The 20,186-nt window shown below is 36.1% G+C and overlaps 2 protein-coding genes across 5 annotated transcripts in view; both read left to right on the forward strand.

The window, feature by feature from the left end:
* LOC134852151 (uncharacterized) overlaps window positions 1-13,454 on the forward strand; it is a 34,223-nt gene extending 20,769 nt beyond the window's left edge. Inside the window, exons 7-20 of one of the 4 annotated variants that reach the window (XM_063868453.1) lie at window positions 166-186; window positions 1,568-1,723; window positions 2,070-2,216; window positions 2,624-2,720; window positions 6,867-6,947; window positions 7,167-7,487; window positions 7,779-8,342; window positions 8,764-9,211; window positions 9,410-9,542; window positions 9,845-10,064; window positions 10,385-10,716; window positions 11,929-11,955; window positions 12,215-12,699; window positions 12,920-13,454. In XM_063868453.1, coding sequence (XP_063724523.1) covers window positions 166-186; window positions 1,568-1,723; window positions 2,070-2,216; window positions 2,624-2,720; window positions 6,867-6,947; window positions 7,167-7,487; window positions 7,779-8,342; window positions 8,764-9,211; window positions 9,410-9,542; window positions 9,845-10,064; window positions 10,385-10,716; window positions 11,929-11,955; window positions 12,215-12,685 — 3,018 coding nt within the window. In that variant the 3' untranslated portion in view covers window positions 12,686-12,699; window positions 12,920-13,454. Of the gene's footprint in view, window positions 1-165; window positions 187-696; window positions 730-1,567; window positions 1,724-2,069; window positions 2,217-2,623; window positions 2,721-6,866; window positions 6,948-7,166; window positions 7,488-7,778; window positions 8,343-8,763; window positions 9,212-9,409; window positions 9,543-9,844; window positions 10,065-10,384; window positions 10,717-11,928; window positions 11,956-12,214; window positions 12,700-12,919 lie in introns of all 4 variants that reach the window. The other 3 variants (XM_063868452.1, XM_063868454.1, XM_063868455.1) reach the window with 3 other exon arrangements.
* LOC134850967 (ADP-ribosylation factor-like protein 5B) overlaps window positions 1-20,186 on the forward strand; it is a 448,774-nt gene that overhangs the window by 161,371 nt on the left and 267,217 nt on the right. The gene's annotated exons all lie outside the window — the stretch shown is intronic.

Consider the following 20,186-nt stretch of genomic DNA (forward strand, 5'->3'; position numbering starts at 1 on the left):
GATAATTAAAATTCATGATTTCGTTAGTATATATAATTTGAATACTCAATTTGTGAATTCTGTGAATACCTGGTTGAATTATTTTCATCTTCAAAAATAAAGCGGATTCAATTACAATAGTTTGTTAAATTGCAATTTCAAAAAGTTGTTAAAATATCTTTTCAGTCGGCCTCCTCAGTCCATTCTGTTAGTTACACTTCTGCTACTTGAAACACATTCATTACATTCAGTTAAATGGATTCTCTTTCAAATAAATTTCTGATTTTTGTGATTGCCATTTCTTTCACGTTTTTTTTTCTGAATGCTCTATTTCATTTTGGATCACTCATTTCAATCAGATTGGCTATAGGTCTGATGATCTTACTGTAATGGAAACGAAAAGGTTTGTTTTCTGTGAAAACTGAAAGCAATCACGTGTGTAACGCCTGGGTGATGATAGCTACCAAAATGATGATAGGACCAGAAATGAAAAGTTGGCGTTTGAAACTTATAGTTAAGTAGAAGTATTCAAGGACAGTTTCATGAACTCGATAGCTTATTTTGAAAATTGACGGACTTAACAAAAACATTCACAACTGGTTAAACATGTCGAAATTCATTTGGGTCAAAAACCCTCGATCCACTGTGACTGCTCAGTTTGAGATTTTGTTGCTTTAAATGAAATCATTTTCATTATACTAACTGTCGCCATTTCAGGATAGTGAAAATACAAGCTTGGATGTTGAGAAAGTAAGTCGCATTGGATCTACTGCTCTTTTCCCAGCCCATAAAACGGTTTCTTGTGCCATTTAAAAAAATCACCGCAAACCTTAAAAAAATACTAGCCATGTTTTGTCTGAAGTAACAAATGTATTAGCCTTTTTGAACTGCGGTGCAAACTTTATAAGAAATGGGCGTCTGTTTCTGTGGGTATTTGGTTATTTTCTGCAACTACAATTCGACCTGGCTGGCTCCAATGATGGTATCATTCATGGGAATAGAAAAGCTCCATGGAATAGAGATGTAGATCTAGTGTATCTATGAACAAGACAAGACCTTCTTTTGGTCTGGATGTCTTCTGTTTTACCTGGACTGACTTTGAGTTTTACCTCTCAAGCTAATAAACGTGACTGGATATAGCTTACAATTTTTAAAGCTAACGCTGCTTTGAGTGAATCAAATCAAGTATTTGAATATAGTGGTAATACTCTGACTAACAGTTAAATCTAATTCGAGTTTGTTTGATATCGGTTTATAGGTGGGACTCTGAAAAAATTTGATTCAACAGCTCAATGTCCCGGCTCATAATCAGTCCCTGGATAGACAAGCAGAAATTGCTCTTATAATGCGTTCAGCTTCCACTGACCTTAAAGTGTGGATTTTTTTGACTGACTGAAAACTTGAGCCACAATTTTTTCCTGAAATCTTTCGAATTAAAATAAATAATTTTAATTCAACGTTATGATTTTCATCACTTTGTTAATGTGATACTTCAAATGCTTTCAAACACTTTGTTGTGACCTTAATGTTGGCGAAATTGGAGTTGTTTAATGAAATAACTGATGACAATTGTACGTGTTAATTGTAGAAGTCGAGTAGTGAACAGTTGTCTTCGTCTGACGAGAACGTTATGAGTGTGCTGGAGATCCACCATATTAGACATGCGGCCGCCATATTCGACCAGACTCAGATATTTGCCCATTTTTCACAGGACCAGTACCTGGAACTGCTCAAACTTATCAAGGTTCGCTATATGATCAGCAGTTCTTCACGTGAAATTAGCTGAAAATTAGTATCAACTTCACAGACAAGTTTTCTTAAGATTAGCCTGCTATTTTCATACCTTTGTTCAGACTTAGGCGAGAGTGGTGTCTTAAATTTGAGCCCAATTGGAAGTTTTCTGACCTTTCGATGGGAGAGAAGAAGCTACTAGCGAGCAGCATTAATTTGATCCTTACTGGCGCGGTCGCTTCGCGATATTATGTATAGTTTATATACTTCTCCAAGATTATCCGCAGCGGAATTGGACGTATGAATTTGATGCATAAGCTCAAGTTTGGGGAAGATGTCAATTGTTTGTTTGTGTTAAGGAACTCATCCTAGCCACTGACATGGCTTTTCAAGGCAGGTACATGGAGAAACTGAAGCGGCTGAACAAAGAGTACAACTCTCTGGAGACAGACGAAGAGAGAAGCGCCTTCTTCAAAGTGGAAGACACTAGGCGATTCTACTTACAGGCGAGTTGACATGGTTCATCTAAATTGTGGTGAATTGCCATATCAGAATTATCTAGAGATTCCGGCAGGAATTGATGTATAAACTATGTTGCAGGTCGCTTTTCTTTCGTATCAATAATAAATTCAGAATGTTTTAAAAGTTACTCAGGTTGTTAATAGGGTATGAATGGAAATTTAGTTTGAGCAAAATTTATTTCAGATTTTGATTCGTTAGGATCAGTTATCACGTAACGAAGTGTGCAATTTATTAACATGACCAAACCAGTTTTTTTCTCTCAAAAGCGAAGTGAGAGGTTCAATGTTAAGGCACGGTTGAATGCTCATTTTATGCAGGAATCTCTGCCTTTGGCATGTGGAATTGCACAATGTTTAAAATTAACCTTTTCTAACAAACTGATTTGCTTCAGGTCTCTCTAAAGTGTGCTGACATCTGCAACACATGTCGTCCCTGGGAGGTCAGTCAGAAGTGGTCTCGACGTGTCACCGAAGAGTTCTTCGCACAGGGTGTGTAAAACGTAGAAAAAATATACGAAAGTTATGTAGGCGTCATATTTAACAATATCGAACTCTGACTTCGTTATTTTGAGACAATGTGTAAATTACCTGAGCACTTTTAATGTGATCGTTTTTAAGACTTTCATACCCACTTTGACCAAAAATGCTAGCTATACAGTTTTCATATATGGATAAATGCTACTCATTCACTTTCATGTAATTCCATAAGTACAGAAAATAGCATGAAAGGTCTATGATCACCTTTCTGATCCAACAATATGATCCAAATCGATTTGTTAATTTTTCCCTCTTTTTTCGGCTTATTTCGAGTAGTTTTAAGTGAAATATAATTTTAAGCTCATTTTTTTTGCAATTTTGAGTTTTTGTGCTTTTTCTGACTATCGTTCGTCTGTTTATTTTTGCCTACTTTTTGAAGGTTCCTTTTTCTTCTAAGTTGCTGTAACAGCCATGCTTGCGACAAAGCCCGGCAGTTTGATTCCAGTCGGGACTTTTTTTCAAACTGAATTTTTTTTGCTAATTTAGATTTTGTCTGTACTTATGTTTACCGGCTTAGTTCCGGCAGAAAAGACTTTTTGAAAATTTTGCTTCTTTCTAGCATTTCAAATGCTCCCTTTAATAATTGTATGGTGCAGATATTTTTTTCTGGACCTTTTAGACTTTTGTTTGCAATGTTAGTGTCAAAAACTTTTTTTTTAGTTTTTGATTTTTCTTTTAATTTTATTCACGGTTATTCATTTTGGTATCGCAAGTGCTGCGAAGCTCAGCTTGGCCTCTGTGTTGAATTGTATGATTATAGGTTTTGGTCTATGGATATCAATCCGGGTATATATGTTTTTTAGGAAAAGTTAAAATTTGTTCAGGCTGAAATTTACTTTTTCGCGGTTTTATTTCTGATTTATTTTTAAGTTTAGCTCATTTCTGTTGTTGAAAGGAAGGCAAACTCCACTATCGAACAGCAAAAGGGGTGAAAGTCACGAAAACGTGATCGGCTTTTAGTTTCGAAAATTTGAATTCAATTTCCCAGCGATGAAATTTTTTTATTTATCGAGTTTTATTAAATTGGGTTAATCTATTATCTATTATATATTTAAATGCGGGCTTCACTATCTCGCCATGTTTAAGCTTTTTCAACGTATTATTTTTGCATGTTTAAGCTATATCGTATATTGCAATGGTTAAGAATTTTTTTCGATTTTCCAATTTGATTTTAGTGGTTATTTTACCGATTTTAAATCAAGCAGCCCAATATCAAATTAGGGAATTAAGGGTTGCGAATTTGGCCTCCAATATTGAACGCCCGAATCATTTTAGTTAACGAGAACGAGATTAGACGATTTTTGAGATTTTTTCAAATTTTTTTTTAGAAATTTCAAATAACAAAATAATTTGCAAAACTTGAAGTGCCCAACCTTTTAGTTGGGTACTTTCAGAGCAGTATCAAGGATTGCGAATCTTGCCTCCAAATATGACTGCTCAAATCCTTGTAGTTTTCGAGATATGACGTTTTTTGTCACTTTTTCAAAATTTTCAGAAAATTTTAATAAATTATTTTTCAAAATTTGAAATTCGCAACTTTGTAGTTGGGTGCTGTCAGAGTACTCTAAGGAATTACAAATCTTGCCTCCAAATATGATTGTTCAAATCCTTGTAGTTTTCGAGATATGAGGTTTTTTGTGATTTTTTCAAAAAATTTTCAGAAAACGTATTTTAATTTTTTTCGCAAAATCTGAAATTCCCAACCCTTTTTTTGGGTCCTGTCAGAGTACTCACAAAGATTGAGAATCTTGCCTCCAAATATGACTGCTCACTTCTTTAGAGTTTTCGAGATATGACGTTTTTTTTCTAATTTTTTCAAAAATTTTCAGAAAACTCAAATTATTATTGTTTCTTAAGGATCTGAATTTCCCAACCCCGTAGTTGCGTACTGTCAGAGTACTCTCAAAGATTGCGAATGTTGCCTCCAAATATGACTGCTCAATTCCTTGTAGTTTTCGAGATATGATGTTTTGTGATTTTTTCAAAAATTTTCAGAAAATTTAAATTATTATTGTTTCTTAAGGATCTGAAATTCCCAACCCTGTAGTTGCGTACTGTCAGAGTACTCTCAAAGATTGCGAATCTTGCCTCCAAATATGACTGCTCAATTCCTTGTAGTTTTCGAGATATGACGTTTTGTGATTTTTTCAGAAAATTTCTGAAAATTGAAATTATTATTTTTTAAGAATCTGAAATTCTCAACCCTGTAGTTGGGTCCTGTCAGAGTACTCTCAAAGATTGCGAATCTTGCCTCCAAATATGACTGCTCAATTCTTTGTAGTTTTCGAGATATGACGTTTTTTGTAATTTTTTCAAAATTTTCAGAAAACTCAAATTATTATTGTTTCTTAAGGATCTGAAATTCCCAACCCCGTAGTTGCGTACTGTCAGAGTACTCTCAAAGATTGCGAATGTTGCCTCTGAATATGACTGCTCAATTCCTTGTAGTTTTTGAGATATGATGTTTTGTGATTTTTTCAAAAATTTTCAGAAAATTGAAATTATTATTGTTTCTTAAGGATCTGAAATTCCCAACCCTGTAGTTGCGTACTGTCAGAGTACTCTCAAAGATTGCGAATCTTGCCTCCAAATATGACTGCTCAATTCCTTGTAGTTTTCGAGATATGACGTTTTGTGATTTTTTCAGAAATTTTCTGAAAATTGAAATTATTATTTTTTAAGAATCTGAAATTCTCAACCCTGTAGTTGGGTCCTGTCAGAGTACTCTCAAAGATTGCGAATCTTGCCTCCAAATATGACTGCTCAATTCTTTGTAGTTTTCGAGATATTTTTTTTTTGTAATTTTTTCAAAATTTTCAGAAAACTCAAATTATTATTGTTTCTTAAGGATCTGAAATTCCCAACCCCGTAGTTGCGTACTGTCAGAGTACTCTCAAAGATTGCAAACCTTGCTTCTAATTATGACTGCTCAATTCTTAGTAGTTTTCGAGATGTGACGTTTTTTGTGATTTCAAAAGTTTCAGGAAGTTTAACTTAAATATTTTTCAAAATTTGAAACTCCCAACGCTATAGTTCGGTGTTGTCAGAGTACTCTCAAAGATTGCGAATGTTGCCTCCGAATATGACTGCTCAATTCCTTGTAGTTTTTGAGATATGATGTTTTGTGATTTTTTCAAAAATTTTCAGAAAATTGAAATTTTTATTGTTTTTTTAAGAATCTGAAATTCTCAACCCTGTAGTTGGGTACTGTCAGAGTATTCTCAAAGATTGCGAATCTTGCCTCCAAATATGACTGCTCCATTCTTTGTAGTTTTCGAGATGTGACACTTTTCGTGATTTTTTCAAAAATTTTCAGAAAATTTAAATTATTAGTTTTTAAAGATCTGAAATTCCCAACCATGTAGTTAGATCCTGTCAAAGTACTCTCAAGGATTGCAAACCTTGCTTCTAATTATGACTGCTCAATTCTTAGTAGTTTTCGAGATGTGACGTTTTTTGTGATTTCAAAAATTTCAGGAAGTTTAACTTAAATATTTTTCAAAATTTGAAACTCCCAACGCTATAGTTCGGTGTTGTCAGGGTACTCTAAAGAGTTGCAAATCTTGTCACATGCGGCTGCTAAACGCGTCTGCTCAAGTGCTTTTAGTTTCCGAGATAAGACGTTTTTTTTAAATTTCTTTTTCAGGAAACTTGGGTTTGAAAAAATTCACAAAATTTCGAATTCCTAACCATACAGTAGGGTGCTCTCAGGGACTCTCAGTGTTTGCAAATCTGGCCGCCAAATTTCTCCAGAGGCACATTAAGTTTTCGAGATGACGCTTTTAAAATTGGAATTAAAAAGTTCGAAATCACCAACCCTGTAATTGGGTGCAGTCAGAGCACACTAAAAGTTTGCAGATGTTGTTTCCAATATATGCGGTTTTTAATGAGCTGTCGAAAAATTTCGAAGCACCGGAGGTGCGTTAAACGCTAGTTTTATTTAAAGAAGTGCCAATCATAAAGTGTTCAAAGAGGTTTGAGGCCATCTTTTTTTCTAGATTATCGAAATAAGTCAGTATTTTTTTGTTTACTTGCCTTCATTGACTCTGTTCCAACTTTATGTTGGCTATGTTTAATGAACGTTGTTTTCTTTGCTAGGAGACAAAGAACGAGTGCTCTCTCTACCTATCAATGAAATCAACGATAGATACAGGACTACAATAGAAAAGGTCCAAGTCGGTAAGTAACTTGTTTTTTATCTTAGTTATACGGCATTTTAATGGTTACTTTATATGATTTGGTCATCATATTTAATTATCTAAAAAACTTGAATTGAACAAAAGCCATTATATCTTTCGTTTTTGTGATGATATTACTTGAGAAGCTCTGAGAAGGTTGTTTGAGACTAGGAACTTCATTATCTTCCAGGTGGGATGTTGACCTGCGTGGTTTTTTCAGGGTTTCTGAAGTTCGTGGCTAGACCTCTCTTCGCTGAATGGGACTCAGTGCACTTGAGCGATCTGAGTAAGTCTCTGTTGCGCAACATAGACAACAACTTACTTCAGTGGTCTAGAGTGCAACAGCACCAGGAGAAGTTGCAGACCAGATCATGTATCACGAAGTTATCGCCAATGCCCTCTGATACTGCGTCGGCGACCAGCAAGTCATCGGCACAGCCCATCCTCCCCCCGACACACCACCAACCGGTGCCACACCTCCCACCGATGCCGTCTTCCGAGTCCCTTCACGATCGGCAGTACAAGCCGCACCCACCCGACGGTATGATCATAATGAATTAGAAATGAACACGTTTTAGAGGATTTATTATTGTTTTTGAGGGTTTTTAAATTTGTGTTAAAGAGTTTAAATTTGTTTTTTGGGTTTTTAAATTTGTGTTTAAATTTGGTTTTTAAGTTTGTGTTAAAGGATCTCCATTATTAGACGTTCTCTACTTATCGCGCATTTTTTATGTAATGATTGGCCTCACATATTTGTCGAATTATGTCCTGAAGCTAACCATTTCAGCAATTATTGCTTAAGAATTTTTTCAGCGACCATAATTTTTTCCAGGAATCAGCGAGACAGCCTCGGTTCGACTGGATGTCATCGGAGAAGCGAATGACGAGGAGTCTCCCGAAGATGTTCAGTTAGGCGAATGGGCGCAGCCAAAGCAGAGAAAGCCGAGCATCCCGTGTGCTTTCGTATCCTTAGACCACTCGGTAGCTATTATCAAAGACAATCTACGCCAGCAAGCAGTCGACACAACAGTGGAGCCGAATGCAGAGACATCGTCGCCGAGGCATAAAGGTCTCGGCAAGGAGAAAAAAGTGTCCGCTCTTCCGGAGGCGTCGAGAGAAATAGATTCGTCAAATTCACAACCGCAAGGTACGGATCGAAACGACCACTCGGCAGCTGCGGTAGCGTTTGGATCTCTTCCAATAAACACGACCGGAGAAACTGGCAGTAGAATCGTGGACTTGGACGGCGTAGTTGGGGGAGGTGTTTCTAAACATATCGAATCCAGCAGCGATACTATCGAGCTTCCCTCCCCTTCAGCCCAACAAGGCGAAGACGAAGGAAGACCTGCCGGTTGCTCAGACGATTATGGTGCACGATCTTCTCCGTCATTCAGTGGTTAGTCAACTTTTCCCCTATTCTGATCCTGATTTCAAATTCGATCGATTTGAGTGTCAATGAACACTTATTTAAGTCTTGTAGTTTTTCTTAGGACATTCAAATTTTGTTCACGTTTAATTTTTTGCGATTGACTTTTGATTTCTTTTTCAGATCAATTCAAATTCGTTCGCTAAAAGGAAGGTAGATTCAATGCTTTTAAATCAATGCTCAAAGCCATCAAACTTCTGTTGGCTAAGAATGTTTCCGTAGCTGACGAAAATAGCTGACGACATACCACATCAATGGAATAATTAAATTTTCCTGTGCAAAAGATATCATCGATGTCCCGTATGTTGTCACTATAGACTTGTCAAAACGAAACGAATGTGAGGCTTGTAGTTTTCGATTGCAATAATATCTGAGATGAATTTGATTTTAGTGTACACACAATTCAAACCCCCTAGACCCCAATCGGAGCTGCTCGAGTCAGTTCCGTCCTTATCAGACAAACAGGAGACCCCAAACACCAACCAGATCAACCACTTAGCTCACGTCCAACAACAGCAAGCACTTGAGCCGACAGATTACGAAGCCGAATTATTAGCTAGACTAAAGTACCATCCGTTCGACGCTTCCACAGTAGCTGAAGTGCAGAAATTAACCCCACAGCATAAGCGGCGCATAGAAGAATTGTCCAAGATGGAAAACGTTTCCCGAAAGGTGTCAAAACCACATCATGACCAGACTGCAAGTGTGGTGAAAAGTACAGAAGACGGCAAGGTCCAATCGGAGTCGACTAAAACTGTGATAGGGTCGACTGTTTCGACGAGTGACGGGAATGAGGATCTGACTTCCTACGCAAAGTTGACCAGCCCACCTCCATATCGGTAACTACTGTGCCCATGAGAATTCTTGTGTCTTTTTGTAAAAGCAAATGCTTGTTATAATCCGAGTTCCCTTTTTCAACTCAAGATTTTAGGGTCTTATAAAAGGGTGTAAAACAGAAAGGGTAAAGATATGAGTTGTTCAGTGAAATGGGGTGAAGCGCTGTTGTCTCTTCACTGAAATACACACTTCGAGTTTAGGAAAAGCATCATGCTGACAGTGGATAAGAGTCTGGAGAAGTTGCGAGCAGACCACGCGGCCAAGGGAGCCAAAACAGCCAGGACATCCACTACCTCACAAAGTGCAGCCAACCAATGTGTTAAAGCAACACAGGTACTATTCATAGATTTTGTTGCTGATCGAATTGAGGTAGACGTATGAAATTGAAGTCATTTAAGCTTGGGTTTACTCCATGTGATTCATTCTATTAGAGGAAAGTCATTTAATTAACTTCGAAAATAAATGGGCAAAATTTGAGACTTGAAGAAATGTAAATTTTGTTTGATTGCATTGAAATTGTCTACTATATTCTAAAAATGTGTTGAATAAGATAAAGTTGATATAAATGTTTGAAAATGTATGATGAAATTTGTTTTAAAATGTATCATGTAATGTTTCTACTCTCACTCGCTCAGGTGACAGTGTACGAGTCAGCGACTCTTCACAGTCCACGACCGACATCCACTCACCAACATCAGCAGAAGCAGAAGCAGCCGAATCTGTTCACCCGACTCACGACACCTTCCTCCACCGCCTCCCCCTCTTCTCGCCCTCCTCACCGCACGATTTCGACTAAATCAGAGAACCTCTTGCCGTCTTCCGACTCGCCACTCCAATTCGAATCAATTACTCCAGGTAATCAGCAGCAATCATTTCCAACTTAATTGGACAGCAATCTTCCTTTTTTGAACAAATTTTGCAAGCAAATTAGAGCTTTCAGCAGACACGAAATGAAGAGCAACGACTAATTGATTCTTGCAAGTTGCTTGTCAAACAGGTTTTATTAGAAAGATTAGGAGGTATCATTTTCTGTACACGTTACGAGTTTTGACAGTTAAGATTGAATTGTTTTGCACAGCTCAACGATCAACACCTGTGTCGTTTTTTAACTTGGTCTAATTTACCAAACTCGAAAATGTTCTTTTGTGTAGCCTCAGTTGTGTGGTCCGTTATAGGTTACTCCTCTAGTTCCATGGCTTCCCCGGAGATGCCGCGAAGCAAGATCATCCAGTCTCGTAGCAACTTCTTCAAGTCACTCCTGAAATCCTCCGCTCCCGAAATGAACCACCTCGGAGGGTCATCCATTCTAACATCATCACACTCGCCCCGCTCGGCCGAAATCGCATCATCATCTTCGCCCTTCAACTTCCCAGAAGGGACCTCCTTTTCGCCCCTAATTGGTGATAGTTCCATTAGTGGTGGCAGTACAGTGGTATTCAAATCAGCAGGGTCTCCGGCCTCGAAGGACTTGGACGTTTCGGACACCGGGCCGTCTAAGCCAAGAAAGGTGAGTAACTTTTTAAATTGAAGTTGACTCATTGTCGAAAAAATGTCAGTCCATTTTCCATGTTTGCCGATAAACTATACTAAGTTTGATTAGAGACTAAAGAAATTTAGTAAAAGTTTATTTCTAATAAGATTTTTTCACTAAACACATATCAGCAGTTGATAAATTTGTTGTAAAAGCATCCAGTAATCTGTGGAAACAGAACAAAACAGAAAAGTTTTTTTTTAATGAAATTTTCGGAAAAAAGTTTTTTTTTGAAAAAATTCGATTTTTTTTTGCCAAAGTAATTCAAGTGTGAAAGTTTTGCGCTACTTGGACAGCCACAGCGACCGGCATTGGTTTTATGTGGCATTGGCTTTGTGATAATAAATTTTTTCATCGAAATTTTTTGTTGTTTCACAAAAAATTGTCGGCTAAATATTGTCTGCATTCGTTTTGTCGGCTTAGTTGCCATATTGTCGAATTGTTTTTTAAAACACTGTTTCCATTATAGTTGCTCTTAGTGTTTTGATCTACCTCTGCTGTTTCTAATTTTACTAACCTTGACCTCATATATAAATATATATATAAATATATTTCACTTTTTTATTCTGCTAAAATGATTTCGGCATATTTTTTATCGGCTTTGTGACCAAACTTTTGAGTCATTTCAACGGAAACATATTTTTATGCTCACCTCTGGATCGCACAAAATGCTTAAAATCTCAATAGAAATTATAGTTCTACTTTTTCATGACAACAATATTTTTCCGTTTTTTTTTTAGGTTTCAGCCTATATTCTATCGGATTATTGGACTCACATTGCGTCTTTTGACGCGCGAAAAAAGTCTGTGTGCGCGTGTCTGTTTTGAGGGCGAGGGTTGATTTATTAACTTTTGATGTCTTGTTGATTTTTTTCGCTTAAATGGTTTCTGACAAGGTATTTTCGGCTTTGTTACCGCTTGGTAGATTATTTTCCGATACTTAATTCACATTCTATGCTCTTGGCATATTTTTGTTTCAAAACTAGCCTAATTCATTTTGATAGATCTAGTTTTTTTGACTTTTTCTGTTTTTTTTTTCTTGTTCTGTATCGCAAGTGGTTCGAAGCTCAGCTTAGCCTCTGTGTGGAAATTTCAAAGCTAGTCAGATATCATGAATTTTTTTTAGAAATCTGCTAGATAACAGATACATCAGTCAATTGATTTAACAGGTTGCCGATATCATTTTTAGATAATGTTCCGGTTGCCAAGCTTCCCGGTAAATAATTGTATGACAATCTTCCATCACTTTCTTTGAACATCTACTCTGAAATGCTGTTAGATATCTTCGAATCTCTCAAATAACTGCATCATTTGTTGTTCTCTTCAATAGTTATGTTTTGCAAATTTTTTTCAATTTAGTTTCCTTCCAAATCAACATAACACCATTTTATTTACTGTCAACTAGTTGAAATCATGAATTTTGACTAGAAGTGTATGTGTTTTAAGAAACCAGGCATCTGAAACTACTGCTTTAGGCGTTGGACCAGGAGTTAGAAGCACTTCAAAATGGACCAGAAATGTTAACAGAAAGTCCGTGTAACATCACATCGAGCGAGGCTGTGAATTCAGAAGAGGTTTCATCAAGCGCAGCCGTCCGAATACACATAGAAAACGAGGACACGAACCAAGGAAGGCGATTATCGAGAACCTTAGTGCAAGATACGAAGGCAGCGAAACGATCCCAGTCCGCGTCTGCAAGATTAGCGAAAACTTTTCATAGACTCTTCCACGGTGGTTCGAGTTCGAGGACGGCGGCAGCACCGCCGAGGTCCCACCGAGAACACGCATCGGATAAAAGAACCAAAACTTTATCGTCGTCGGAAAAGACGGTGGAGTCAGGCTCGAGAAGCTCGAATCTGTTGAGTCCAACTTCAGACTCTTCCATAGACAAAAGCAAGAGGCTGTCGGACCAGACGCTAGGCTCCCTGAGAACATCTCCTGAATGAAGACAATAGAACAGGTATATTTTTGTGTAGAAACAGGCTATGCTCTCGCTTGACAGTGTTTTCATCAATCGCCACTCATCTCGAAAAATCAGGAATTCTTTGGTGGTGGCTTTCACAGAAGATGAACTCTGTGATTTGTTTCACCAGCTCTTGTTTGAGCAGTGTGTGTGGGGCGATATAAATGTCAAAGGTGAATTATAACCGAAACATAGACCATAACTTCACTTGTTTCAGGAAGTTACAACGGAGCTGCTAGTGTAGTGATACTTGGATGATATCGGTGCTGATCTTTTTAAGCTTCTAACTCGACATGACATGTGCACTCTACTGGCTTTAACTGGGGTCAAATATGATCTTTAATTAGAAGAAAATGACAAACATTGAATGAACGAGTAAATAAATAAAAGAGGACGGGTTGCACTCTTCTCCGGCAAGCGGCGTCTCTCGAAGTGCAATCGAAAAACCGAACGACATGGACCCCTCATACGTTTTGTACCTCCTAACAACTCACCAAGAATAAAAAACAGTTTTTTCAGTTATCCCCTAAACGAAAAAAGACAGAAAACTTAACATAATATATTTTTTAAAATGATAAGCTGTAAGCTTATTTTGAATTTAAGGGGTACAAAAGAAAAGACCGTAATTATGAAAGTATATCTATATTTTAGTGCTAAGTCAAAAATAACGTTGACTCTTGGCTATTTTCTCCACTCTCTTCTTGCTAAGCTCAGCTCGTGTTCAAATGTATAAGGGACCGGCATCGTCTCAAAATTGTGTCATCATTTCTAATCATTAATTTGAAAAAAATGTGATATTTAATTCCATGGCGGAAAAGAGAGGAGCGGAAAAAGCGCTGAATCATAATTGAGCTTCTCTAGAATGAAACCTCCTCAATTTAGTTTCCTCTTAAATGTATTATGTATCACTTCTACATTATGACGAGAAAGGATCCCAATTAAGAGGAATTAATAGGAGGAAACGTACTGAGCTAAGGTTCAATCCTTAAGTATGCTCTAATATAGCAAAATGTAAGAAATTATAAAATGATGCTGCATAGAATTGGCTATCGTAACAATTTTCGATTCAATGGTCCAAACAACCCAACTAGTAACTTCCAAGTTTCATGGAGAAGATTTAAATTAAATTGAACACATGGATTTACCTGGAGGTTAAGTTTCATGATTTCATGAAATGAGTTTTAGAGTTGGGTTACCAACGTCAAATGTGAATGGGTTTTAAACAAAAGTTTTGAATGCTGTTCGTTGCCTTTTCGAAGCTCTTAATGGTTGCGGTGGTTTCACCCTCAGAAGATTCTTCCACAGTTGTTGACTTGAATAAAAAATAACTGTGGAGAATAGTGGAGCCATTTACCTATTTATGAAATGAATTTAAATGTTTTGTATAGAAGAATAATTTGCAACTATTGGTACTTAAAATTAGATGTATCATTGTTGGTATATATTTTAGCTCAAATTATCTAAACTATGTTTATAATTTAGTTTGTCAAAAGTTTTTTTTTCCAATTTTGAAGTTGACTTCCTATAATCAACTAAATCAAGCGTTTTTTGGCAGAGTTAAAATTTTAGGCAGAGTTTAAATTTTGTCTGAGTAAAAAGATAAATAACCAGCAACAGTGGACAAATTATACCGCCGAGATAGTAGATCTAGAACAGCAAGCTCTTAGTAATTAAGCTGAAGTAACGAAAGGCGGAAGCCTGAAGATCAGTGCAACTATCAGTATAACAAATAGCCTATGATTGGCGGATTGACGAATATTGTCACACGGCACTGTTTGGTGATGTCCTCCACTATTTGGCGATGCTTTAATTAAAGATGCATTAATAGAAACCAGAAAAACTTCATCCAATGTAATTCGCTTTCAAATTCTTGAACTTCTGTCATCTTTTGAAAAAGCCAATAATGGTAAAGAAAATCGACAAGACAGTACTTGATCCAATAATTTTGATTTTTCGAGAAAATGTGGACTCGAATTGTTCTTATTTAACGGTTACGTCTTGAAAACGAGTCGACGTGATGTACGACATCCGAGGCTAGCAAGGAAGTGAAACTCAATATCACTTTTATAGTACGTGCCTTATGAAAAAAAGAGTCTTTTTTCTGTTAGCAAGGTAGCGATCGTAATGTAATGTTAGAAATCCACTCATTTCAAACCCAAGCCAAATGAAAGTATTCATCTTGGTAGCGCTTTTGCTGCACAGCATCGGCAATGAATTAGCATTGTTCTATCTGTTTTATTGGTGCTGATTATTTAAAAACTTGCAAGTGCTCATTGCGCAGATGCGAGAACGTGAGACCATCTACAGGATGGGTGTACGAAACCAGCACGGATAAACTAAATTTTCATTTTTCACGGTTTATTTTGCCCTTTTTTCCTGATTAAGAGTAATGAACGTACTCTTATATAGATTTTTGTGATTTTTTTGTTTTTTAATCACACTCAATTTTGATTTTTCGCGGTTTGACATTCTATCGACTTCTGATTTCGAAAATGGAAAATAAATATCAGAATTCCTAGCGAAATAATAGTGTCATCTATTAATCCAGTTTTCTCAAATTGGGTTAATTTTTGAAAAAAAAAATGGCCATCATAAATTGTTCTACAAATTCAAAGAGCTTTAAGGCGATCCATTTTTTTCTTCAAAAGTCAGAAGTTCACGATTTTTGAAAAAACAATGTTTTTTTTTCAGTTTCCTTGCATTCATAACTTTTTTTCAACTGTCAGTTGGCTATTATGTTTTTACTTGAGAGCGTAGTGTTTTAAAATGAACTTTCTTTTTTTTCAACGTAACTCGCTAATAAAGTTTTTCACTTGGTGGCTTTTCTGCTATCATCACGATCTGTTTCATTGGAAATTTCATAGTATCTTTTCTCTGCTTTATTTGTGGCTAATGTTTCTAAATTATTAAGAGTCCGTGGCTGAGTACTTAGTGCGTGAGACTCATAAATTCAAGTTCGCCGATCGAAGCACAGACATAGCCGAATTTTTACTAATTTGAGGCTTATTTCTACTTTTTGTTGTTGTGCCGACTTTCGTAACGAAAGTAACGGAATATTTGTGCTCGGGGTTAATTTTTTTTCTTCAGGCCAATTTCGACTTTTGAACTCTTTTATATCATTCGAAAGCTATTGTTGTCCTGAGCTTAAATATGTGAAGATGTTTCACCTGTGTTTATTTTTCGTAAAGTTATGGGGGTTTAAAGATTGCCAATTTGGGACATTTAGCGCGCGTGTGTTTCGCGCTATTAACGCGTAAGCGAGCTTTGATCCCTCTTAGAAATTGTTCCATTTTGGTTCGCAGATGCGTATAAGCCATAATTCATTTGTTAATAGGAACAAAATCTATCACATTATTCATGTTATTACTGCTCCATAGACCTTAAAAGGCAGTCGGAACTTTCATGGCTTCGCCCTGATACGAGCACTCTTGTTGCATTTCCCAAACAGTTGTATAGTGTTCCCGCTAGTGTTTTCGAAGCGCAGCTTCACCTCTGTTTATCATTTCTACATTTTTAAGGCTCTTTTTGCTGGGTACTAATATGATAGACATGTACCTAGCGTAAGATACCAGGAAGAAAGGTCCCAGGTTGCCATTTCACCTGATTCCGCAGGTAACAAGTTGATATCTAATTTGTCTTTAAAGCATTTCAAATATCTCGCAACTTAAAAGCATTTCAAATATCTCGCAAAACACATTGATGTACGAATTGATTGACATTAAAATAAAATGGCTAAAGCAAATTAATCGTTACAACTAACTTCATTATATCGAGAATATTAATTGGATCGAGTTAAAACTATTACAATTTTAATATATTCTTTCAACCGTTAGATTGTGAAAAATTTTCACGATTGATTTACCGAATAAATATACAAGCACAAGGTCCTGAAAATCTTTTTTCCCCTTACTTAACAGAATTCGAGCCTTGATTAATTTTTATCAAGAGTCCTGGATACTTTAAGGGACCCGACTCAGTATCGCCGTTTCCTTGCTTGTTTTTGCGAATGCAGCTTAGCATCTGTTTATAAAAATTAAGCTGCTGTCGTTGAATCGCTAAAACTATATGACGCTGTATCAGTTGAATTTGTTTCAATGCAAAAATTTTAAATATTTTATGTAACCCCGTACTTTTATGGGCTTTTTTTACTGTTAGTTTTCTTCAAAACTGTTTTCGTAATCATGAGCGATTTGAGTTTTTTCTTTCTTGGGCTGCCTTAAAAATTGTTTGCGCTCCGTTTTTTGTGGAGCGTTTTAACATACGTCTTTTCAAGATGTTGTTTGTTACGAATTAACGAAAAAACTTTGACAGCAACTTTTTTCAACCCACTTTGAAAAGTTGAGTCGAACTGTTATGCCTGATATGAATGTGTAACCATTATCCCGTTCCGTTTAAGTTCATTATTCGATTATTTATCCAATCATTTGCTAAAATTAATGATTTAAATTTTCGATACAATTATCATCAGTTGATGAACTTCAAAGAATTCATCAACATGCCGAATTTTCATCTCAACTTAATCATCCACAATCCTTTTGTAATTTAGTGTGTAATCAACAGCATAATAGATTAAGTAACAATTTGGTACGCATTGTTGCTTATTGTTCCCATACAATGTGAAAAATATAGTCCAACAATAGTGCAACGACACATACTCTGTATAACTTACAAGCAATCTGGCCTTAAACCAATAACTAGCACACTGTTTCAGAACACTGAGGAAGTTTTTGAGCCGAGCAATAAGCATGATGTGCTATCTAAACCTACAATTTGTAATTTTGAACAAAAACATCATGGTATATTGAGTCAAAGAATAAGACAGATTAATGAAAGCTGTGGACAAATTATACCGCCGAGATAGTAGATCTAGAACAGCAAGCTCTTAGTAATTAAGCTGAAGTAACGAAAGGCGGAAGCCTGAAGATCAGTGCAACTATCAGTATAACAAATAGCCTATGATTGTCGGATTGACGAAGATTGTCACACGGCACTGTTTGGTGATGTCCTCCACTATTTGGCGATGCTTTAATTAAAGATGCATTAATAGAAACCAGAAAAACTTTATCCAATATAATTCGCTTTCAAATTCTTGAACTTCTGTCATCTTTTGAAAAAGCGAATAATGGTAAAGAAAATCGACAAGACAGTACATGATCCAATAATTGTGATTTTTCGAGAAAATGTGGACTCGAATTGTTCTTATTTAACGGTTACGTCTTGAAAACGAGTCGACGTGATGTACGACATCCGAGGCTAGCAAGGAAGTGAAACTCAATATCACTTTTATAGTACGTGCCGTATGAAAAAAAAGGAGTCTTTTTTCTCTTAACAAGGTAGCGATCGTAATGTAATGTTAGAATTCTACTCATTTCGCACCCGTGGCAAATAAAAGTATTCATCTTGGTAGCGCTTTGCTGCACAGCATGGGCAATGAATTAGCATTGTTATATCGGTTTTATTGGTGCTGATTATTTAAAAACTTGCAAGTGCTCATTGCGCAGATGCGAGAACGTGAGACCATCTACAGAATGGGTGTACGAAACCAGCACGGATAAATTAAATTTTCATTTTTCACAGTTTATTTTGCCCTTTTTTCTTGATTAAGAGTAATGAACGTACTCTTATATAGATCTTTGTGATTTTTTTGTTTTTTAATCACACTCAATTTTGATTTTTCGCGGTTTGACATTCTATCGACTTCTGATTTCGAAAATGGAAAATAAATATCAGAATTGCTAGCGAAATAATAGTGTCATCTATTAATCCAGTTTTCTCAAATTGGGTTAATTTTTGAAAAAAAAAATGGCCATCATAAATTGTTTTACAAATTCAAAGAGCTTTAAGGCGATCCATTTTTTTTCTTCAAAAGTCAGAAGTTCACGATTTTTGAAAAAACAATGTTTTTTTTTCAGTTTCCTTGCATTCATAACTTTTTTTCAACTGTCAGTTGGCTATTATGTTTTTACTTGAGAGCGTAGTGTTTTAAAATGAACATTCTTTTTTTTCAACGTAACTCGCTAATAAAGTTTTTCACTTGGTGGCTTTTCTGCTATCATCACGATCTGTTTCATTGGAAATTTCATAGTATCTTTTCTCTGCTTTATTTGTGGCTAATGTTTCTAAATTATTAAGAGTCCGTGGCTGAGTACTTAGTGCGTGAGACTCATAAATTCAAGTTCGCCGATCGAAGCACAGACATAGCCGAATTTTTACTAATTTGAGGCTTATTTCTACTTTTTGTTGTTGTGCCGACGCTGTATCAGTTGAATTTGTTTCAATGCAAAAGTTTTTATGTAACCCCGTACTTTTATGGGCTTTTTTACTGTTAGTTTTCTTTAAAACTGTTTTCGTGATCATGAGCGATTTGAGTTTTTTCTTACTTGGGCTGCCTTAAAAATTGTTTGCGCTCCGTTTTTTGTGGAGTGTTTTAACATACGTCTTTTCAAGATGTTGTTTGTTACGAATTAACGAAAAAAACTTTGACAGCAACTTTTTTCAACCCACTTTGAAAAGTTGAGTCGAACTGTTATGCCTGATATGAATGTGTAACCATTATCCCGTTCCGTTTAAGTTCATTATTCGAATATTTATCCAATCAATTGCTAAAATAATGATTTAAATCTTCGATACAATTATCATCAGTTGATGAACTTCAAAGAATTCATCAAGATGCCGCATTTTCATCTCAACTTAATCATCCACAATCCTTTTGTAATTTAGTGTGTAATCAACAGCATATGAGATTAAGTAACAATTTGGTACGCATTGTTGCTTATTGTTCCCATACAATGTGAAAAATATAGTACAACAATAGTGCAACGACACATACTCTGTTGTATAACTTACAAGCAATCGGGCCTTCAACCAATAACTAGCACACTGTTTCCGAACACTGAGGAAGTTTTTGAGCTGAGCAATAAGCATGATGTGCTATCTAAACCTACAATTTGTAATTTTGAACAAAAACGGTATGTTGAGTCAAAGAAGAAGATAGATCAATGAAAGCTTTTTTTAAAACAACTAAAATCTAGGTAGTTTTAATTGTTTAATTTAGGGTGTTTAGTGTTGATACAATCCTATGACATCCGAATTGGATCTTCGAAAACAGATTTTCTCATGTAGGTTTTCTACTAATCTGATCCTTCATCAAAATTTTCGAAAACCTGAGAAAAAGTGCCAGCATTAGAATATAAGCCTATAGCTGATAGCATTACATTCTTCACCCTTTTCCAGAACCTCGTTTATTTTCATCAACTTAAGATATAAGATGAGAGAAAACTCATAAAGAGGTCAATAATTGAAAAAGTGTGATATGATTGGGGCATGGTGAATCATGCCATCTTTTAAAGCCATACTGGAACTGAAAATAGCCGCACAAACTTTGTTTTTTCATTCTATTTTCAATTTTTTCCAGACATAATAAATATTTTGCCAGAAAATATATACTTGGCGGACCGGCAAACTAATTGTTTATATAGTTGAGA

The sequence above is a fragment of the Symsagittifera roscoffensis genome, chromosome 7 (assembly GCF_963678635.1).
Source record: "Symsagittifera roscoffensis chromosome 7, txSymRosc1.1, whole genome shotgun sequence".
NCBI classification, from domain to species: Eukaryota; Metazoa; Xenacoelomorpha; order Acoela; family Convolutidae; genus Symsagittifera; species Symsagittifera roscoffensis.